Source organism: Salvelinus fontinalis, chromosome 6, assembly GCF_029448725.1.
Source record: "Salvelinus fontinalis isolate EN_2023a chromosome 6, ASM2944872v1, whole genome shotgun sequence".
Classification (NCBI taxonomy): Eukaryota; Metazoa; Chordata; class Actinopteri; order Salmoniformes; family Salmonidae; genus Salvelinus; species Salvelinus fontinalis.
The window spans coordinates 42,941,298-42,955,908 of NC_074670.1; the positions used below are offsets into that span (position 1 = coordinate 42,941,298).

The 14,611-nt window shown below is 43.8% G+C and overlaps 1 protein-coding gene across 5 annotated transcripts in view; it reads left to right on the forward strand.

Annotated features, from left to right (window-relative positions):
• The window catches only part of LOC129857852 (CRACD-like protein), a 39,039-nt gene extending 28,891 nt beyond the window's left edge, over nt 1-10,148 (forward strand). For 4 of the 5 annotated variants that reach the window (XM_055926494.1, XM_055926493.1, XM_055926492.1 and 1 more), the window contains exons 7-12: nt 3,652-3,813; nt 5,469-5,559; nt 5,746-7,470; nt 8,681-8,826; nt 9,081-9,168; nt 9,498-10,148. In XM_055926494.1, the coding sequence (XP_055782469.1) occupies nt 3,652-3,813; nt 5,469-5,559; nt 5,746-7,470; nt 8,681-8,826; nt 9,081-9,168; nt 9,498-9,664 (2,379 nt within the window). In that variant the 3' untranslated portion in view covers nt 9,665-10,148. The remainder of the gene's footprint in view (nt 1-3,651; nt 3,814-5,468; nt 5,560-5,745; nt 7,471-8,680; nt 8,827-9,080; nt 9,169-9,497) is intronic. The other variant, XM_055926496.1, reaches the window with a different exon arrangement.
• Nucleotides 10,149-14,611: the final 4,463 nt, after the last annotated feature.

Genomic DNA, 14,611 nt, shown 5'->3' on the forward strand with positions numbered 1-14,611 from the left:
TACCATATGCGACTGAGGCTCAGAGCAGCTACATGTGTTGTGTTGGCCATATTTACACCATACATGTACATGGTTTGTTATACACATCAGAATTTAGAATCCTTTAGATACTGCTCTTTTCTGCGTCTCTGTCTGTGAATGATTTGGCAAAAGTCTCATGATCAAATGTAATTACTGCAACTTATTCATGAGTTAATGTAAACAAGACAGTCAGTGGAATAATGCAGTGTGAAGTGTATCTGCCTCAGCATGTATGTTGGTGCTATTATCGCAGCTGGCACGCTCACACTCGACATAATGGGACCGTTGGAATGAATAGACACTTGGCTAGTTTCTATGAATGCTGATTGAATCTTTTAAGCTTTTCTCAATTGAATTTGATTGAAAGGAATCTGCCAAGGGACTCCAAATAATCGTCTAAAGTTGTGAAAGGAATGTCCTAAAAAAGGAAAACCACAATTGGCATTTGATTGACTTAAAAAAGGCTTACACAGCCCTCCAATAGCACGTTCAATAGTAGCTTCTATTGTTTTTGTATATACGGTAGTATACCATTTTTTTTCTTCTCTTGAGCTATATTTTCCACTTAGCCAGGAGTTTAAAAAAGGGTCAGAATAAAATGGAAAACCTGCAGAGTAAATCACTCCACTCAGCATTCCAACTGCTGCCTCATGTAATGACAGGAAGATTTGGGGGGGGGGATTTTCAGTAGTTGCTGACTGTTCATCCTGAATGACAAACATAACGCAGGCACACACAGATGCACTTGTTTGTTCTCGGAATTCCAAATAGTTGCCATGCGCTTGTGTTTTGCCTCACTTGTCATGCCTTCAGCTGGACCCGGAGCTGTAACAAGCCATAAATGGCAGCGTGCTTTTGGTTTGACCTCTTTTGAAATGGGAAGGGGTGGCAGTACACTCGCTTTGTCTCCCTGCTGCAAGCACCACTGAGAAACCCACCACAAATCTTCAGCTGAAGATGATGACCTGACAGTAATAATGCTGCATGTCATTCTGCTGGTCTGTTTCTGCAGGATGTATTGTTTGACTCAGAGAGGTGGGTGGGTGGGGCGGGGGCTCTCCCGTGTGGTCTGAATGCATTCCATTGGTTTTCTCTGGCAGTCAGGCTGTCTGCTGCACATGGGGATATTACAGCACTCAGTCAGGAGGCCCTGCCAAGCTGAGCTCTGGCTATAGAACAAACGCAATACATTCATTTACTGAATATATATATATATATATATATATACATACATACATACAGTGGGGAGAATAAGTATTTGATACACTACCGATTTTGCAGGTTTTCCTACTTGCAAAGCATGTAGAGGTCTGTAATTGTTATCATAGGTACACTTCAACTGTGAGATGGAATCTAAAACAAAAATCCAGAAAATCACATTGTATGATTAAGTAATTAATTTGTATTTTATTGCATGACATAAGTATTTGATACTTCAGAAAAGCAGAACTTAATATTTGGTACAGAAACCTTCGTTTGCAATTACAGAGATCATATGTTTCCTGTAGTTCATGACCAGGTTTGCACACACTACAGCAGGGATTTTAGCCTACTCCTCCATACAGACCTTCTCCAGATCCTTCAGGTTTCGGGGCTGTCGCTGGGCAATACGTGCTTTCAGCTCCCTCCAAGGACTTTCTATTGGGTTCAGGTCTGGAGACTGGCTAGGACGCTCCAGGACCTTGAGATGCTTCTTACGGAGCCACTCCTTAGTTGCCCTGGCTGTGTGTTTCGGGTCATTGTCATGCTGGAAGACCCAGCCACGACCCATCTTCAATGCTCTTACTGAGGGAAGGAGGTTGTTGGCCAAGATCTCGCGATACATGGCCCCATCCATCCTCCTCTCAATACGGTGCAGTCGTCCTGTCCCCTTTGGAGAATAGCATCCCCAAAGAATGATGTTTCCACCTCCATGCTTCACGGTTGGGATGGTGTTCTTGGTGTTGTACTCATCCTTCTTCTTCCTCCAAACACGGCGAGTGGAGTTTAGACAAAAAGCTATTTTTGTCTCATCAGAGCACATTACCTTCTCCCATTCCTCCTCTGGATCATCCAGATCGTCATTGGCAAACTTCAGACGGGCCTGGACATGCGCTGGCTTGAGCAGGGGGACCTTGCGTGCGCTGCAGGATTTTAATCCATGACGGCGTAGTGTGTTACTAATGGTTTTCTTTGAGACTGTGGTCCCAGCTCTCTTCAGGTCATTGACCAGGTCCTGCCGTGTAGTTCTGGGCTGATCCCTCACCTTCCTCATGATCATTGATGCCCCACGAGGTGAGATCTTGCATGGAGCCCCAGACCGAGGGTGATTGACCGTCATCTTGAACTTCTTCCATTTTCTAATAATTGCGCCAACAGTTTTTGCCTTCTCACCAAGCTGCTTGCCTATTGTCCTATAGCCCATCCCAGCCTTGTGCAGGTCTACAATTTTAGCCCTGATGTCCTTACACAGCTCTCTGGTCTTGGCCATTGTGGAGCGGTTGGAGTCTGAGTGTGTGGACAGGTGTCTTTTGTACAGGTAACGAGTTCAAACGGGTGCAGTTAATACAGGTAATGAGTGGAGAACAGGAGGGCTTCTTAAAGAAAAACTAACAGGTCTGAGAGCCGGAATTCTTACTGGTTGGTAGGTGATCAAATACTTATGTCATGCAATAAAATGCAAATTAATTACTTAAAAATCATACAATGTGATTTTCAGGATTTTTGTTTTAGATTCTCTCTCACAGTTGAAGTGTACCTATGATAGCAATTACAGACCTCTACATGCTTTGTAAGTAGGAAAACCTGCAAAATCGGCAGTGTATCAAATACTTGTTCTCCCCACTGTATATATAAAATCCACTCTGCTGGATACAATACAAACACGGAGGTAGTTTCACTTATGACAACCTGTCTCTGGTTACACAGGGCAAATACATTTTGATACCCATAATAGCAGCAATCCTATTTGCTAAAATGTTTATGTAAAATCTGTATTGTATATGACAAATAGCGATTTATCATAAGAATCCATTTCTAGTATGAAAGCAAGATGTTAAGTCCGAGGTGGACCATTTGCGTTCTTCTTTTGAGCTTCCTCACATCAGCTTAGACAAGTTGTCATTGCAGGTGACATAAAAGTAAATCAGGGTGTCACTGAAGGTAATTCGCTCTCCTGTCAAGCTCTTTACCTTTCAGAGTGAATTGCTGTCAGAAACAGTAGAGTAAACCTACCTACATTCCAGAGCACTGAGAGCGGAGGCCTGTATTTGTTCAGCTAATGTCAGTGGGAGCCAGGCAGAAAAATGCCAGGACATAGGTCTGCCTGGGACATTTTTAGTGACGCTCGACCCTGCTAGGAGGTCTTTATAATGGCGTCCCTGACATTGTTTATCCAGCTGTACAGACAGTCAGTCCTCCCTCTTCTCCATTTCTTATAGCTTTTCCTTTGTCTTGCGTAGGAAACTGACCCATATCTTAAGATATGGTTAATCTGTGTCATGAGAAACTATATTTGATCCACAATTCAGCATTCTTGAATCTGTTTAGCTGGCACCTGGCTTCAGCAGAGAGTAATGTGACAGATGTCTGAAGACATTGATGTTGTAATAATTATATTATTTACTGGCCTCTCTCTCCCCTAATGTGTAGATGTCCTGTGAGGTGGGCTCAAGATCGGTCAGTCTCCTGGTCCCCCTGCCTGTAGACTTCAGCCAGCCTGCCAGTCCCATGGGCTGCCTGGACAACACCGCCGCTCGCCACCGCCTGGCCGTCCGACACAAGGCCTGCTCCAAGATGAGGAAACCCACCACTGTAAGATGTACAGTTGAAGGCGGAAGTTTACATACACCTTAGCCAAATACATTTATACTCAGTTTTTCACAATTCCTGACATTTAATCCTAGGTAAAAATTCCCTGTCTTAGGTCAGTTAGGATTACCACTTTATTTTAAGAATGTGAAATGTCAGAATAATACTAGAGAATTATTTATTTTAGCTTTTATTTATTTCATCAGATTCCCAGTGGGTCAGAAGTTTACATGCACTCAATTAGTATTTGGTAACATTGCAGTAAACAATTTAAACTTGGGTCAAACGTTTTGGGTAGCCTTCCACAAGTTTCCCACAATAAGTTGGGTGAATTTTGGCCCATTCCTCCTGGCAGAGCTGGTGTAACTGATTCAGGTTTGTAGGCCTCCTTGCTCACACACACTTTTTCAGTTCTGCCCACAAATGTTCTATAAGATTGAGGTCAGGGCTTTGTGATGGCCACTCCAATACCTTGACTTTATTGTCCTTAAGCCATTTTGCCACAACTTTGGAAGTATGCTTGGGGTCATTGTCCATTTGGAAGACCCATTTGCGACTAAGCTTTAACTTCCTGACTGATGTCTTGAGATGTTGCTCCTCATGATGCCATCCATTTTTGTGAAGTGCACCAGGCTCTCCTGCAGCAAAGCACCCCCACAACATAATGCTGCCACCCCTGTGCTCCATGGTTGGGATGGTGTTCTTCGGCTTGCAAGCCTCCCCATTTTTCCTCCCAAAATAACGATGGTCATTATGGCCAAACAGTTCTATTTATGTTTCGTCAGACCAGAGGGCATTTCTCCAAAAAGTACGATCTTTGTCCCCATGTGCAGTTGCAAACCGTAGTCTGGCTTTTTTTATGGCTGTTTTGAAGCAGTGGCTTCTTCCTTGCTGAGTGGCCATTCAGGTTATGTCGATATAGGACTTGTTTTACTGTGGACATAGATACTTTTGTACCTGTTTCCTCCAGCATCTTCACAAGGTCCTTTGCTGTTGTTCTGGGATTGATTTGCACTTTTCGCACCAAGTACGTTCATCTCTAGGAGACTGAGCGGTAAGACGGCTGTGGGGTCCCATGGTTTTTATACTTGCGTACTATTGTTTGTACAGATGAACGTGGTACCTTCAGGCTTTTTGACAAATTGCTCCCAAGTATGAACCAGACTTGTGGTGGTCTACAATATATTTTTTTCTGCTGTCTTGGCATGCACAAAGTAGATTCCCTAACCTACTTGCCAAAACTATAGTTTGTTAACGAGAGATTTGTGGAGTGGTTGAAAAAATGATTTTTAATGACTCCATAAGTGTATGTAAACTTCCTACATCAACAGTACATACCCATCCCCTTCTAGCACAACCAACCCCTCTCCATGACTCCCCTGGCCAACACACACCAAACCCACCCCCTTCTATTCCATACCCAGCCCAAGTCCCCTTTGCTCACCAGAGCAGAACCCCATAAAAATCCATCCCAAGAGCCAAGTGTCCAACCCATCTAGCCCAACCACAACGCTCCAGCCTGCCGTCAACTTGCATTGCTCATGAGTCTACAAAATCTTTGTAAAACATGTGTCCGATATGACTGAAGCTGGACAGATAAATTATCTTTAAATGAACTGTATCATTATGACTCATCTCTGCATATTTCTTTTGCTCAGAGGGTTGATGGCAGGGCTGAGGGAGAATCATTCCAAGAGGAAAGACTGAGTGTTGTAATTCCAGAATATGTGGAGGAGGACAAGGAGGAAGGTAATACATATATATATATATATATATATATATATATATATATGATCCTTATTACAGTAACATTACACACAATATTGGTGCAATATCGGAAAGATTATCGTTCATGGTATTGAGTAAGAATGGTTGTCATAATGCTATAGTGACTTGCTTATAGTGGCTCTGCTCAGACGTAGTTATGTGTTCTAGATGTGAAATGTGAGCAGATGGGTGCTGCCGAGAAGGAGCAGACCGATGGGGCCGTGGTATCCCAGCAGGCCGAGCGATCAGCCCCAGATAAGGAGGATGAGCAGGGGGACCAACCGGAAGTGTCTCAGGATGTCTCTTCCTCATCCCCTTCCATACAGAATGAGTCTGACTTTGAGGAATGTCTCTCAGGCCAGGCTAAGGCTCTAACCCAGACTGCACCCCTGCCTGGCTCCCTGGACTCTCTGGAGCCCACTACTAGAGACTACGATGACTTCCTCCTGGCCCCTACTGGATGTGAGGCGGCTGAGGGTGGCTCTCTACTCCAGGAGGTGCTGAGCTCCCTCAAGTGTCCCCTAACGTCTGTCCTGGGGCTGGAGGCTGTGCCCCTGGAGGAGGTGAATGTGAAGGGTTTAGACCCTGAGAGCAGGATGGATGAGCTGGCTGATGAGCCTGAGCCTCTGTCCCTTCCTTCAGATCCAACCCAACAGGAAGAAGCCTCTCTCCCCAGTGATGGACCTGACTGCCCAGCAGAGTCCCAAAAGGAGGAGAAGGGTGAGTCTGAGGAGTATGTGGTAGAACATTTCAAGCCAGAGGAAGAGGATCAAGAGGAAATCAAGCCTGAATACTTAACAAAAGAAAATCAGGACATTCCTTCAGTTTATATGAAAAAGGAGGAAAAAGTAGATAGTGAGGAAGAAGAGGAGAGGGAGGAGGAAGCAGCGGTAGAGAAAAAGGAGGAAGCAGAGGAGGTTGTCCAAAACAAGGCAGAGGAAAAAAAGAAAGATGTGTGGAGGGAGGAGGAAAAAACAGAGCCAATCTCAGAGGTGCCAGTGCAAACAGCCTTATTGGAGCCAGAGGAAGAAGAGGATGTAACGCCAACCTCTGAGGAGGATGATGCACAGCAGGTTCCAGACAATGACACAGACACTGAGAGAGCTTGTGAGAGCCCCGAGTGCCCCACTGAGCTGCCTGACCAAACAGTTAGGGAACAAGCCTGTGTCTCCCAGCTGCCAAATAGCAGTACACCTCCTCCAGATTCCTCAGACCAGCCTGAGTCCCCTACACATACCACACAGGACCAGGAAGAGCCCGGTGTAATGACTGAGCAGTACAGTATAACCAGTCCCAGTGCAGCTTCTGGCCCAGAGCAGAGCCCCCAGGAGCCCTGTAGTGGACCAACTGCCACAGAGGATCATGGGAAGCCATCTTGTGGCTCTGAGCAGAGTGGACCCAGGTTCACATTTTCCCCCACCTGGCAAAGGTTGGCCACCAAAGAGCCAACCTCCCCTTCTACATCTCCCTCCCCTGCTACCTCCCCCTCTGTCACTGTGCCTGGGGCTGTGGAAGTGGGGGTTACAGGAAAAACAGATCCCCCAAGTAGAGTGGAGCCACTTAGCCCTGTGGTGGCTGAAGTCCCTGCTTGTCCCAGCAGAACACAGAGCACCACAGCACCCACAAATTCCTCAAAAGACACTCCACCTGCCGTTCCTGCAGCCCAGGAGGAAGGGACCCCTGAGAATCCGTTTGGTGTTAGGCTGAGGAAGACCTCTGTGGGTATGTTGCGCTTAGGATCAGAGAGTAAAACTCCCCCCTCATCCCCAGCACACTCCCTTCCCGTAGAACCACAGAGGGCCTCGTTCACTGAACCACAGCAACAAAGCAAATCTGCCCTGCTCAGAAAGCCCTCGGAGCTGGACGGTATCGTCAAGCCCAAGAGAACACCAGGTACTAAAACCATCTTAGTCACCATCACACCAGTCAGTGTTTACAGACGTGTGATATATGGCCTATCCTTCACTCACAATGCCACCTTTGTTTATATATATTTTACAATGTTGAGCTCAATAGACTTCAAATGACAAAACATTTAGTCAGTATGTATGTTTTAGGAATTTGGACTCCTGCTGGACTAACAATTCATACTGAAACAGGTCCACGAGTACTGTTTAGAGCATACTTATTGAGATATCTAAAAGGAGACCTATAAACACCAAGGAGAGATTCCTCTAAATCAAATCAAATTTTATTAGTCACAATACAACAGGTGTGGTCCTTACAGTGAGATGCTTACTTATGAGCCCCTGACCAACAATGCAGTTTAAAAAAAAATGGATAAGAAATAAAGTAGCAAGTAATTAAAGAGCAGCAGTAAAATAACAATAGCAAGACTATATACAGGGGGGGGTACCGGTCCAGAGTCAATGTGCGGGGGCACCGGATAGTTGAGGTAATATGTACATGTAGGTCGAGTTATTAAAGTGACTATGCATAGATGATAACAACGGAGAGTAGCAGTGGCGTAAAGAGAGTGGGGGGGAGGGGGTGCGCAAATAGTCTGGGTAGCCATTTGATTAGGTGTTCAGGAGTCTTATGGCTTGGGGGTAGAAGCTGTTGAGAAGCTTCTTGGACCTAGACTTGGCGCACCGGTACCGCTTGCCGTGCGGTAGCCGAGAGAACAGTCTATGACTAGGGTGGCCGGAGTCTTTGACAATTCAAGGCCTTCCTCTGACACCGCTTGGTGTAGAGGTCCTGGATGGCAGGAAGCTTGGCCCCAGTGATACACTGGGCCGTACGCACTACCCTTTGTAGTGACTTGCGGTCAGGCTGAGCAGTTGCCATACCAGGCAGTGATGCAACCAGTCAGGATGCTCTCGATGGTGCGGCTGTAGAACCTTCTGAGGACCCATGCCAAATCTTTTTAGTCTCCTGAGGGGGAATAGGTTTTGTCGTGCCCTCTTCACTATGACTATTTCTATCAACAAATTGGCTGTATTCAAATGCTATTGGTTTTTGGCATTTGTCTTTTCATTGGTTCGTACCTCTATCTTACATTTCCACTCTAAACAAAAAACATTATGCCAAATGAAATTACCAGGCCACTCATACCATATTTCGCACCATTTGAAGACTGTGTCCTGTGTTCTTCCTGTTTCAGATCTGTCTGTGGGTCGAGTGCCTAGTGGTGGATCTAGTGGGGGATCTGAATCACCAAGCTGGATCTCAGTGGCCAGACAAAAGCAAAGAATCTTCAAAGAGAATTCATTGGAGGAAACCACCGAGAAGAAGGTCCCTGCAGAGAAGGTAGGGATGGTGCACATTTGTTTTGTGTTCTTTTGTTTAACGAGAAGCCCACTGTTTCAGAGGAAAACAGTTGACTTGTCAATCAACCCATCCATCCAGTCCTTAGCTCTTGTTAGCATTTATTCTGCTATCACGACAGGGTCCACCTTTTGATGCAATATCTAGAGTTTATATGAGACTGAAGTTGTGTAAGTGCCATTTTACTTTGTTATACATGTTGGAATGAATAAGCAGTTAATTCCATCTCTTTCCAGGGGGAGCCTAACGGAAAAGGTTCCATTCCTACATTGACGAGTCCTGTCAACAAAGACCAAGCCAAGCTTCCTGGACCTCCTGTAAAAGGTTTGACTCATCAGTATCCCAATCTGCTACCACACACATCACGTTCTTATAAAGTGTTTTCATTGTTCTCACAAAAGACTGAGTGTGATTGATACACTGCTGCCCCCATGTGGATGAAACATGCAAATAAAATGTTCCTGTTGAAAATGTTCTGTATCTGAGAATGCCTAAGCTTCGATGACATGCCTGAAATAAGACATGAAACATATTTAAGTCCATTTTGATAACATTTTGTTGGTTTTAGGATTTATTTTATCACACCTACAGTGTCTTTAGGATAATGCAGAGTGATTGTGTCACTAAAGATGTTCTCTGCTCGTTGTCCATAGTGTTGTGTTCTCTTGAGATCTCTAAGCCTGCCGTGGTTGAGAAGGAGGGGAAGAAAGCCCCGGCTCACCCTGCACCTACAGCCCTAGCCCAGGATGAACCCCCATGGATGGCCCTGGCCAAAAAGAAGGCCAAAGCCTGGAGCGAAATGCCCCAGATAGTTCAGTAAAGACGGGCCGTCTCAAACCAAATCATCCATCCACTGATGGATCAGAATGCATTTGCACAACCAGAGTATATCTTTTGACTTATAATGCCTTCGGGTTTCTTATTGGACAGATGCTGAAACCCTCCAATCACGTGCTGCAGTGAAAGTCATTATGAATTAGGCCAAATTAGTAAAAGTTATTGCATAAGATTGAATTCAGTTGACATGATATATCTATGTAAAACCAACCAATGATTGAATGATAGTTATTTGTTTTAATTTCTTAACTGATATTGTCAGTATTCCTTGTATGAGTGAGGGTCCAGTGTGTCAACTTTAAACCTAGCCTTGAGCTTTGATTTGGAGGATGAATAAGCATGGATGGAGAGAAAGAACTGAAGGTTTCTTTATATTTATTAAATCTCTTTCATGCGTTTGTATTTCTGTTTTATTTTTGTATTGCCTTTTTGAACATGTGTACATTAAATGTGCAGTAAATAACAAATGGAATCGTGTTTTCTTTGTCATCTCTTCTTAAGAACATTTAAGATGAAAACTGTTACTCTTCTTTGTACCTACTGCCAATAGTGCATCAAAGATAGTCATAGCAAGTTTAATCTGAAAGGTATAGGCATACTTAGGCCGTATAATACATTTTTACTGTTAAACAGATGCCCTGCTTCACATTTCTACCCCCCAAAAATATTTTGTATATGATTCATGTGAACGATTCACTTTTATTTTAGTAGATGGGATTGTTCAATGGGATTGTTCAATCCCAGTGAATTGAATCATGGGAATCTAAATAAGCATTTGTGGAATGCTAACAGTACACTTAGTAATTTAACAAGGGGTTCAAATATTTTTTGTATTTTATTTGCTCACTTTTCAAAAAATGTAATCTGTGTAATTGAACAGATAATTAAATGTGCATTGCCCTAGTGGGGACAACTGTTAAACATTAGCTAACCTTACTCTTTAGATAATCTGGGGTTCTCTGAAAACCAGCTGAATAGTGGTAATGTTAGCATACTGGTAATGTCTTGCATGCTTGAGAACTTTTGAACCAATTATCTGCAGGTTGCTAATAGTTAGCTTTTTGGCCAGGGCCAGCCCTGCGGATTGCCAGTGAGAGATGGCAGGAAACCCCCATGCAAAGATTTGAACCTTACCAAGGAGTATTTTGCACAGTTTCTTTTTTTTAGCAGAAGTTTTTGGGTGTCAGATTTTAGTGCAGAACAACTACAGGGGATTTTGAGAAAAGGGGTTCCTGCCTCCCAGGCCAACTGCCTGGAGTAAGTTCTGTTGGGACCTAAGTAGCGGGAAGGGGTGTTGGGGATAGTGGTGTATATGCAGCGCATTCAGAAAGTATTCAGACCCCTTGACTTTTTCCAGATTTTGTTACGTTACAGCATTCTAAATTGGATATAATTGTTTTATTCCCTTATAAATCTACAAACAATACCCCACAATGAGGGACACATTTCACTTTATGCCTGGAAAGTAGAGTTCCTAGAGATTATACACAGTGGCTAGTTTATTAGGCACACCCATCTAGTACCGGGCTGGACACCCTTTTGCCACCAGAACAGCCGGAATTCTCCGGGGGATGGATTCTACAAGGTGTCGGAAATGTTCATGGCTCAATTAGTATCAAGGGACCTAACATGTGTCAGGAAAGCATTCCCCACACCACTACCACCTGCTTGTACCATTGATACCAGGCAAGATGGGTCCATGATCTCATGCTACTTATGCCAAATCCTGACTCTGCCATCAGCGTGACGCAACAGGAACTGGGATTCGTAGGACCAGGCAATGTTTTTCCACTTCTCACTGGCCAGTGTTGGTGATTGTGTGCCCACTGGAGCCACTTCTTCTTGTTTTTAGCTGAAAGGAGTGGAACACAGTATTGTCATCTGCTGCAATAGCCCATCCGTGAGAAAAATCGACGAGTTGTGTGATCCGAGATGCCGTACTGCACACCACTGTTGTACTGCACCGTTACTTGTCTGTTTGTGGCCCGCCTGTTAGCTTGCATGATTCCTGCCATTCTCCTTCGACCTCTCTCAACGGGCTGTTTTCGGCCACAGGATTTCTGCTGACTGGATGTTTTTTCTTTGTCACACCATTCTCAGTAAACCCAGGGAGGGTTGTCGTTTCTGAGAAACTGGATCCAGCACGCCTGTCACCGACGATCATACCACACTCAAAGTCGCATAGGTCACTCGTTTTCCCCATTATAACTTTCAATAGAACAGTAACTGTAACTCAATGCCTGTCCGCCTGCTTAACAGTAAATACAGTGCCTTTTGAAAGTATTCATACCCCTTGACTTTTTCCACGTGTTGCGTTACAGCCTGAATTCAAAACAGATTCAATTGATTTTCTTCTCACTCATGTACACACAATATCCCATAACGACAAAGTGAAAACACGTTTTTGTTTTATTTTTACAAACGTATTGAAAATTAAAAAGTATTCACACCCCTGAATAAATACATGTTAGAATCACCTTTGACAACGATTACAGGTGTGAGTCTTTCTGGGTAAGTCTCTAAGAGCTTTGCTCACCTTGTGTAGTAGCGATTCTCTATGAACTGCCACTGCCACAGGAGAGAGCGGTCCATAACGCGTCCACAAAAGTTAGCTTTCCAGACATTACTCTTTTGGGGTGAAGTTCCGATTTATTGCGTATATCAATAGCTCCAAAACACATTCCTATACAAAAGGTGCAGAGAGATGCATTCATTAGAACTGTATGTGCTCTCCTCTCACCTGTGCTAACCCTTCCTGGTCATCTGTGCTACCTTTTTGCACATGAGACCAGTGACCCATGACCCCAACATATCGTGCCCTCTAATGTACAAAACAAGTCAAAATAACCCTTGACCGACAACATATACACAACTCATAAACAGGCCAAAATGGCTCCTACACACCGACCCCAAATGATTCTCTGACTTAGGAAAGAAACAATTATACAAATGCTAAAAAAAGGAGCCAACAATGTATGTGTGCATGTGTCTTCATGGAGGGATGATTTTCAGGGCCAGAGGTTGCTAGCACTTAGCCCCAGCACAGCCTATAATAAGGTAAGCTCAGTTGTAGGTTGACGGGTCGTCCAAGGCAGCATCCTGTAGCAACCAGTTTGTCAGTTTGTCTGCGTGTCTCATATGTAGATGGGGTGGGTAGTAACAGCAGGGCAGCCAATCTGTCCTGGGTTGTCGCCACCTTCTCCTATGGGACTGTCAGAGACCCTTACCAATTGGGTTACAGCGGTGTGGGGTCCATCTCCAACACTGTAGTCATCAGCAGGGTTGATGGCCTGTGGAGCATCGCTGCCAATTAGCAACTCCACGCCGGCCCCAATATGACTTGGTGTGAAAGCTTAACTTGAAGGACCCTTCTTATACTGCACCTTCTTGGAGTATATTTCTTGGAAATTGGTCTTTCTAGAATGTTGGTTCTTGTCTTCAGGCGTACTACACGTACTAACTCCTTGGAATCAGGTTTGGTCTCAAGAACCTTTCCAAGTATCCTTGCACTACGTGCTGCCGTGGGGTCTCCTTCACTTAAGCTGCATTTCATTTTACCACACTTGTGTCTTTTTTAAAATGTCTTTTTTATTTAAGGGTGGATCAGCTTAATCATGTGGAAATATTGTTGCTTACATCAATGTAATTGTCTGCATAATTTCCAATCTCCTATATCATTTTTTGGTAAATATATATATATATCCATATCCATACATACACATGTGCATACATATACACATATATACATAAAGATACCTATATAGATATACATACTTCTTTTAGAATATACCTTTATTATTCCCCGCAAACCCTACCACCCTTCCCCCAATTGGAGAACCAATAAACACTTAGGCTTCTACCTTCAGTTTATACATCTTATACACATTTTACGGAGAATCTATTTTTCAACAGTTATATTTTGTTTGTTTTTAGTCCTTCCTCTATTTCTGATGTCCATCCAGTTAGATTTTTATTTGTAACTGTGCTATTTCACAACATTTCTGAACCTATATACATTTTACACACCCCGTATGTTTTACATTGGTTATCTTGTTATTATTCCCACCCTTCAGCTCCATTCAACCCCTCCCATCTATCTCTTAACACCATTCATTTTGGATTTCTATTTGCCATTTATTTTTCAACTGTGCTGTGATGCTTCACAAACGTGCTGAACCTTTCTATGTCTTCTGTCTTTTCTGTAAGAGTGGCAGGTACTCCTGTGTCCATCTCTTCCAAAATAAGTCGGCCATGTACTGGACTTGCTTCCAACGCCATCTGATGTACAGGTCTTTTTTTTTAAAGATTCCAGGGGGTAGGACAGGCTTTGACTTTAACAGTAAAATGTGATTTGGGGTGAGAGCTTCTAGATCTAGGTTAACGTTTTGATTGGGCAGCTGTTTAGAATAGCCTCTACTTCACACAGCACGGTGTGCAATCCCTCCTCAACTAGGGTCTGTTGTTACAGGACAGAATGGAGTACCTGGCGAATCATCCGAACGAGCCTTTCCCAGACTCCTCCATGGTGGGACGCCCCAGGGAGATTGAAACTCCACTGTATTCCTTCCTGAAGTAGAGCGTCTTTGATCTTGCCTTGGTTTAAAGCAAGTAGAGCTTCTCTGAGTTCTCTCTCAGAACCAATGAAGTTAGTCCCATGATCAGATCTTACGTGTTGTACTTGTCCTCTTCAACACATACATCTTCTTATGGCGTTGATACACGAATCCGTGTCAAGAGAGTAAGCAATTTCAATGTGTATTGCTCTACTGGATATACATGTATAGATCACTCCATATCTTTCAACATTTCCTCTTCCTTTTTTTAAATTTCTGTAGGACCAAAGTAATCCACACCTATATTGGTAAATAATGGGATGTCTGGTATGATCCTTTCAAGTGTCAAATCTGCCATCTTCTACTCACCAGTCTTG